This window comes from Myotis nattereri (genome assembly GCF_964212035.1).
Source record: "Myotis nattereri genome assembly, chromosome: 2".
NCBI classification, from domain to species: domain Eukaryota; kingdom Metazoa; phylum Chordata; class Mammalia; order Chiroptera; family Vespertilionidae; genus Myotis; species Myotis nattereri.
Genome location: NC_138076.1, coordinates 43,079,771 through 43,088,051, shown reverse-complemented (window position 1 = coordinate 43,088,051; position 8,281 = coordinate 43,079,771). Strand labels below are relative to the sequence as shown.

The 8,281-nt window shown below is 47.0% G+C and overlaps 1 protein-coding gene across 1 annotated transcript in view; it reads left to right on the top strand.

Moving 5' to 3' along the window:
* Positions 1-5,901: 5,901 nt before the first annotated feature.
* HS6ST3 (heparan sulfate 6-O-sulfotransferase 3) overlaps positions 5,902-8,281 on the top strand; it is a gene marked incomplete at both ends in the record, with an annotated part of 710,363 nt that continues 707,983 nt past the window's right edge. The window contains one exon of the mRNA XM_081082506.1: positions 5,902-6,623. Within this exon, the coding sequence (XP_080938632.1) occupies positions 5,902-6,623 (722 nt within the window). The remainder of the gene's footprint in view (positions 6,624-8,281) is intronic.

Sequence of the window (8,281 nt, the reverse complement as noted above, 5' to 3'; positions counted from 1 at the left end):
TGAAATCAACAAAAAATATTTAAAATATGTTGAAACAAAAAAGTAAAGTTTCATTCTGCTATTAGAAAATAAAGGAAGTTACATCGGTCCGTATTGTTTCTGGACTCATGACTGTAAATTATTTTCTCCATTTATCCTTGCCCAAGCTCCTGCCATATCTTGCCTGGAAAACTGCACTAGCTTCCTAACTGGTTTCTCTGCTCTCTTCCTAATCCTAATCTATTCTTCATGGATATGAGTGAGCTTTTCATATCAATTCATCATAACTTTTCTTTGATTAACACTCCCCAGTGGTTACTTTGCACCTGTTATCATGGCTCTGAATGATCTGGTTCCAACTACCCTTTCTTACATCCTTTCTCTACCTTGAGCCTGCCAAGGTCTTTCCCACCCCAGACTTTTGTACTTGTTCTGCTTAGAAACATCTCTTCTCCAGGATGTTTGATACGGCTGGTTCATTCATTCCAATCCCTCATGGCTCATCCCCTTTACCTCTGCATAACAAGTCTTTTCTGACTGCCTCCTTCTCACCACCCCTGTCATTTATTTTTTTTTTCATATGACCCTCCTTATATACCTGATAGTACTTGGAATGGTCTCCATTGATATCGCAACTGATGGTAACTCCTTATTTCCAGTTGTATAGGCCCCAAACCTTGGCATCATCCTTGGCTCCCCCTTCCTCTTATATCCCACATTCATCCCACCAGGAAACAGGCTGATGGCTCTGTCTTGAAAATGCAGGCACTCTGACCACTTTCCACTGCCTTCTCTACTACCACTTTGTCTTGGTCTGAGTCATTATCATCTCTCACTTGATTACAGAATGACCACTTAACTGGTTTTCCCATTCTATGGTTTCCCTCTTACAGTTTATTCTCAACAAAGCAGTCAAAATGACCCCTTTAAAACTGTTTAAATCCTTTAGTGACTACCCATTTCTACCATGGCCCACAGGCCCAACAATTTTATGTTGCTGGCATTTAACTCTTGAGGGAAAAAAATATTGTCTTTATTGTTCACTAAAGTATTCCAAGTACCTAAAAATAACTGATAACATAATAGGGACTCAGTACATATATCTTTGGATTAAATGAATGAACCTTGGTTATTGATTCATCATTTATTTTTCCATTGTTGGAATGTAAGATACATGATGGAAGGGTCCTTATTGGTCTTGTTTAATGTTGTATTAACAAAACACTCAGAACTACACCTGGTATAGAGTAAATGCTTGACAAGCTCTTGTTGAAGAAATCAGTGAATATCTACTATGAAAAGGTTATTGTATCTGCTTATACTATAATAAGTTAATGAATGCATTATGCATACAGACAGTACAGTTTCCATTCATCATTCATAGGCAGCTACCTATGGTGAATGAAGAGTGTTATACAATAAAGCAAAGAATAAACTGTTAATATAAATAGAACTTCAAGGAAAGCAGTGTGTAGGGTTATGGTTGCCCCAGAGTTACAACCATGTAGTGAACTGGAACATATTCAGTATATATCACATTCTTTCTGCAGTTTGCCCTGCCTATACAAACTCTCTGCTTAACTTCCTCAGGAAAAAGAAAGCCATTGCTTTTCTGGTTATTTGCAAAACTGCTTACCCAAGGGGCTTTTTTTTTTGGTTTGTTTACAAAAATGAAAAAAGTCATTTCCGTGTATAAGAGCACTTTGTATTCTTAAAGGAGAGATTCACACTGCCAATCACTTACATAATCTATTTTGTTTTTCATTTGTATTGAAGGGCATTCATACCTCTATATTACTGTGTGCAAATCTAGGGAATCTAAAACTATTCGCTGTGATCGTTTGGATTGTTAATCTCTCCAGGGTTTCCTCAACAATCTCAGAGGCAGTTTCTGGCACCAAAGGGAAAATGGAGAAGTTGAGATGCAATTTTATCTCCCAATTGAACTTGATTAAATGGGGACTGTTCTAATCAAAAGTTTGAATCCCAGGGGAGTGCAATGTTGTTAACGGGTTTGAGAATATTTGAGAAGAACAGGGAGGAAGAGTGCTAAAGTTAAGGCAGAGAGAAAATCAGGCAAGAAAATAATTGTAGTAAAGCTTATTAAGGCATAAAATTAGGTGAACAAATTGCTTCACAGATAGTGTTAAGCTCATTGCTAGACTGGCAAAGGAAGTGGAAGGAAGCTCTTTGAAAACATTATTTTTATTATTTTAATAATTTGTGTAGGAATCGTAGTAGCTGCAATCTGTTACCCAGAAACAATTGCCAGCTGGTGTCATCATGGAGTAACTATAGTAGACTGAATGCAAATATGTTTTTCCTTTTCACCTGGAGAGCATTCAATTTTAGAAAATTTCTATTTATTTTCACCTGAATGTGAGGTCTGCCCTTGTCGATAAGAAAGCCTGTTTATTGCATGATTTAAGAGCTCTGATTAGTTTCACACCAAGTTCCACAACTGTGATAGGGAGGCCACTCCTGGGACAGTGTTCACACCACCAACATTACCCGTCATTAAAAACGAATACTTGGTTACATGCCTGAATTAACTGTGTCATTGCTTGATTCTATGCATTGTTTTCCTTGTGGTTACCCCAGGGAAATGTTGGTGCCTCCTTAGGTATTTTACTGAAAACAAAAAGAGATCTTCTAGGGTAATGTTTTTTGAAGAGGGTTAAAGGTACAGTTACTTATGGAAATATATTTTGTTAGCAACATAGCTGTTATATTTGTTTGTTACTATGCTTTCTTCTGAAATTCTCCTTTTGTCTTTTAGCAATGATATAATCCTTGTTAAATTGTATTGTCTTTCTCCTTTATCTGGGAACTCTCTAAGTCCAAAATACTTCAGGGTGTGGAGATTGCTCAGCTTTGTCTTTAAGCCTGAGGGAGAGGTAAAATAATTCAATTGTTCTATTGCAATTCCTTTGCCTCCTCCTGTCTCTTGACTCAAAGGGTCTTGAGAGGGAGAGAGGAAATTATGGTCTCTGTTGTTGATGTTCATTGGATTTTTTCAAAGGTGATTTGAATGTATTTCAGGGATATTAGTGGTTTCTCGTTTTGGCTCTGCTTTCACCCAGCTTTCCTTGGTTCAGTTTCATAATCTCTGAAATGGGATATTATGCTCCTCTGATCGCCATAGAGCCGTGGTTCTCAACCTTCCTAATGCCGTGACCCTTTAATATAGTTCCTCATATTGTGGTGACCCCCCCAACCATAAAATTATTTTCGTTACTACTTCATAACTGTAATTTTGCTACTGTTATGAATCGTAATGTAAATATCTGATATGCAGGATGTATTTTCATTGTTACAAATTGAACATAATTAAGGCATAGTGATTAATCACAAAAACAATATGTAATTATATATGTGTTTTCTGATGGTCTTAGGCGAACCTTGTGAAAGAAAGGGTCGTTTGACCCCCAAAGGGGTTGTGACCCACAGGTTGAGAACCCCTGCCATAGAGTATTGTTCTGAGGAGCAGATGAGATAATGGCTAGGAAAGTGCTTTCCACTATACAAATTGCCACCAGCACTCAGGTTATACATTTGTGTAGCGAACAAGGTTATATTTATCCATATGATAGCAAGTGATTTTATAAAAATGAGAAACTTCTCAAATAAAATAATATGAAAATATAATAAATTTTTGCTTTTCTAAAGCAAATGTATGTATTTCAAAATAAGGACACCATTAACTGGATGCATACAGGGAATAATTGTTGGGTTTTATCGGGGTTTTGGTTCTATTTCAATTTCTTGCTTGGGAGAGTAGTGGGATGCCATTAAAAGGATTTTAAACTTTAAATCAAAGAAAAAGAATCTAGTAAGCTTTAAAGAAGCGGATTCATCTTACCTCACACCTTTCTTACTAATATAGGTCATACAGTATCAGGAAGGGCACTGTTTGTGGCTGTTTATAGAGTTGAAAAGAGGAAAGGAAGCAGAGGAAGCTTTGTTAAGGTGAACCCCCACCTGCCTGGAAAATGAAAAATAACCTCCTATGGGCAAGCCTTACCATCCCTGAAACAGATCTGGATCTTAAGTGATGGTTGCCAAGGGGACAGTCTAACAGATGAAAGGGATCAGCACAGTGTCTCAGGAAGAGACAAGTACCTCATAGATCTGTAAGGAGGCCAGGTGGGAAAGTTGGCTGATACAAATTGGAATGCCATGTGTGGTTGACTGGGACTGGCAGCGTAGCCAGGAGGGACATGATAGTATGGGCCAGGGGATGAAACTGCATTGTCTTGACCTTCAATACACTGCCACTCTCCACTTGGGTCAAACAAGACCAGGAATTTATTCTAATTGATGGTACAAATATCCATTATCTGAAAAACAGAAATTGTTATCATCTAAAGATTTGGTTCTTAGGTAAATGCAAAATTTAAAGTTTTTTTTTTTTTTTTTTTTTTTTAAAGAGCTAGTTTATGTTAAGAAATACAGGTAAGTGCAGGTCTTATTGTCCACATTGGGGGGAAGGGGCGGGTCTTGCATATTTAGTGCCTCAACGTGTATTAGTAGGATGAATTTCAGCAGCTGACCCCTAAACGCCTCTTACTCTGTAAGTACTGCATGGTTGTGGGAAGGGCTGTCTGGGCTGGGAGAAATGAACTGGGTGTTGAACACAGAGCCTGATGGATTCACCGTAGACGCCTAAGGGACAATGGCGTCTCACCATGACTGGATGCTGGTTGAATGAAGTTGTAGAGTTGGATACACCAAGTTTGTCGTTAAGGAAGGGCTGGGAAAAACTTGAGCACCAGTTAGAATGTGTTGGGTAGAAATTAAAAGCTGCCTGGAGGCCATTTCCCCTGCTGACCAGGGACCAGCCTACTCCTGGGAAGTCCTGTTTAGGAGGATCCACCCAGCGGTGTGCAGGTATTATTCCCGTCGATAGGATAGGCCGGCCAGATTTCTCTCCACCTTGAGATTGAGAGAGCAGCCACGCTCTCCTGCGGGGCCTCGCCTGGCTCCGCCTTTGCCTCGCTCCCCAGTCTCTCCTCCCTCGAGGCAGAAGGGATTCCCGGCGCCAGCTGCCACCCCGAGCCCCGCGGAGCAGCGGACTCCTCCCCTGGAAACTCCTCCGGGGCTGGGGGAGCGGCGGCGCATGCTCCGTACCTTGGGCAGGTTTTTGCTGCGGGTAGCAGGGCTCCTGTCACTCCGGCGGGCGGGTTGTGGCGGTGCCAGCCAGTGCGTGCGAGTGTGTCTGCGTGCCCGCGCCCGGGCGGACCGACCCGGAGCGGCGGCACTCCTCTCCCGGAGCGGCGGCTCCGCACGGGCGCCTCGCCGGCCGCCGCGGCGGGGGCTCCTCGGCAAACTTGCGGCGGTCGCCGGCCGCCCTCGCGGCTCCCGCGCCTCGCCATCTGAGGGCAGAGGCGCCCGCGCGCGTGCGGAGCGCGGTGCCCGCGGCCGGCCGTGGCGGCGGGGCCCGGCCGCGCCTTCGCCCTTGGCCCGCGCCCCGGCGAGCCCTATGCAGCCCCCGCGCTCGCGGCCGCAGCTGCCCGGCCGCCCGGCCGCCCGGGGCAGGTCCCGGACCGGAGCCGCTCTCCCCAGCGCCTGAGCGCCCGAGCGCGGGCGGCGGGATGCCCCGAGTCGCCTGAGAGCGCGCCCCGCGCCCCGGCGGGAGCCAGAAGCGGGCCGAGCCGGGCGCTCCCCGGAGCGCAGGGCGCCCCGCGCCGCCGCCGCCACCGCACGCGCCGGCGCCCGCCTCCCCGCTCGGTCCGAAGGCCCGGCTCCGTCCGTCTCGAGCGCGGGGTGCCGCGGGGCCGCCCGCCCGCCGCTCGCCTCGGCGTCGGGGGCATGGAGGAGAGGCAGGCTCGGAGCCGCGCCCCTGAGTCCCCGAAACTTCCGAGCGGACGCCCGTCCGCGCCGCTGCCGCCGCCGCTGAGCCTGCCGGCCTGAGACGGGACCATGGATGAAAGGTTCAACAAGTGGCTGCTGACGCCCGTGCTCACTCTCCTCTTCGTGGTCATCATGTACCAGTACGTGTCCCCCTCCTGCACCAGCTCCTGCGCCAACTTCGCGGAGCGGCCCCGCGCGGGGGAGGCCGGCCAGCCCGCCGCCCCGGGGCCCGCCCGCCGGACGCAGGTGCCGCTCGAAGACGGGGAGCGGCGTCCTCAGCTGCCCCCGCCACCTCGGGGCCCGCCCGAGGGGCTGCGGGGGGCCGTGGCGCCCGAAGACGACGACGATGAGCCAGGGGACCCAGAGGAGGAGGAGGAGGAGGCGGAGGAGGAGGGGGAGGAGGAAGAGGAGCCGGACCCCGAGGCCCCCGACCACGGCTCTCTGCCTCGGTTCGTGCCGCGCTTCAACTTCACCCTGAAGGACCTGACCCGCTTCGTGGATTTCAACATCAAAGGGCGCGACGTGATCGTGTTCCTGCACATCCAGAAGACCGGGGGCACCACGTTCGGCCGGCACCTGGTGAAGAACATCCGGCTGGAGCAGCCGTGCAGCTGTAAGGCGGGCCAGAAGAAGTGCACCTGCCACCGGCCCGGCAAGAAGGAGACCTGGCTCTTTTCCCGCTTCTCCACGGGCTGGAGCTGCGGGCTGCACGCCGACTGGACGGAGCTCACCAACTGCGTGCCGGCCATCATGGAGAAGAAAGACTTTCCCCGCAACCACAGCCACACCAGGTACCGTCCCCGGCACCGTCGGGCTCCCTGCCACCTCCCCGCCCCTCTCTCCCCAATCCCGACCCCTGGTCGCCCTGCCCCTGCCCTGTCTGGGCGGGCTGGGCTGGTAGTTCCTCCAGCGTCTCTCAGAGGCGGGGCAGAGGCTTTGGGATGGCGATAAGAAACCTCTGGATAGTTCCATGGTCTTGAAGACACCCCCCGCCCCTCCAACCCCCTCCACCCCCCCGCCCTCGCCCTCTTTGCTTCCTTCAAATGTGTGGGGAGCCATTTGTGTGTCTCCTTCCTTGTGCCTAGCATGGTGTGGCGTCCCTCTGAGCAATGCTTGGAAAACCTTGGAATGGCGAAAAGGCCTGAGTTAGATCAGCGAGGTAGAAGCTTGTACTTAACTTCTGTGAGTGGAAACCAAGTCCAGTAAAAGACAGAGGAGGGAGTTGGGGGTAGAGAGGCAGGGCAGGAGTTTCCCAGACATAGTGAGGCTGAAGAGGAGTCTCATTCCTCCTTAAGTGGCTCTTAGGTGGCTGCTCGCCAGCTCAGGAAACAATCCTCTTGATGGTACTTTTAAGATACATGTTCAAATTCCTGCTCCTACCTTGATAACCCTAATTCTGGAAATGGTTTTTGTTGCTGAGCAATGCCAGGATTGTGAATGCTGCTTTCAGCAAGATTTCCACTTCCCCCCAGGCCAATCCATCAACTCATTAAAAAAGTATTTGTTAAATGCCTACCGTGTGCCTGGCAATGTGCTAAATGCTAAGTGGATACAAAAATAGTAAGTAAAATAGTAAGTAAAATCCCTTCCTTTCAGGATAGAATGGCCTTTCCCCCCTCCCCCTGTTAAATAGTGATACTGCTGAGAATTAGGAAAGTTTGACATCTTAATAGCCAATGAAACTGCTTACATTATTAACATCCTTTGAGAGAGACATGGGTTTAAGAATTTGGTTGAATGTTCTTTCTGCCCATTGCAATTTGAAGATTAATCTGACATGCTTGCTCAAGGGACTGAAATATTAAAAGCTTGGAACACTAGTTTATTGAAGTTTTTATCTCAAAGGTTTCAAACAATTTGGTGTAAGGAAATAGGAATTTAAAAACTCAAGCTCAATATGTTGATATCAGATAGCTTTTGCATTTGACATTATGGAAAAGCTCCATTTACTGGCAGCTACCCAGATCCTAGAATTCACCACCACTGAAGCATCTAATTCTACTTCATTTCTCCAAGAATGAGCAAAATTTCATTATGGGATTTTTTACTCTGGCAGTTTTTCAAATGCTTTCTCTCCTCCCTGCTCCTTTCCCTGTTTAATGGAAATTGGTGAGAATAAAAAATAGTTAGACTTGGAATGAAGGCATTAGACTTAGTGTATTTTATGGATATTTTACTTTTAAGTATTTCTAACTGTGTAGTATTTTAGATCCTGTCCCTCTATTTTAGCTTAAGACAATTTTCCAATTAATTATTACTTCTATACTTCCTAACAAACAAAACTATTATTGCAGTGAGAGGGAATCTCTGCTGCGTTTTACCCGAAGCTGTACTTTTCGGACTTAGACCGTTATGTATTAATTCCTGAATGACCACAAAGAGTTTGATAGTCTGATTCCCATTTCACTCAAACTAGAGACGTTGATTATCACATAGAAACGTCTAATGA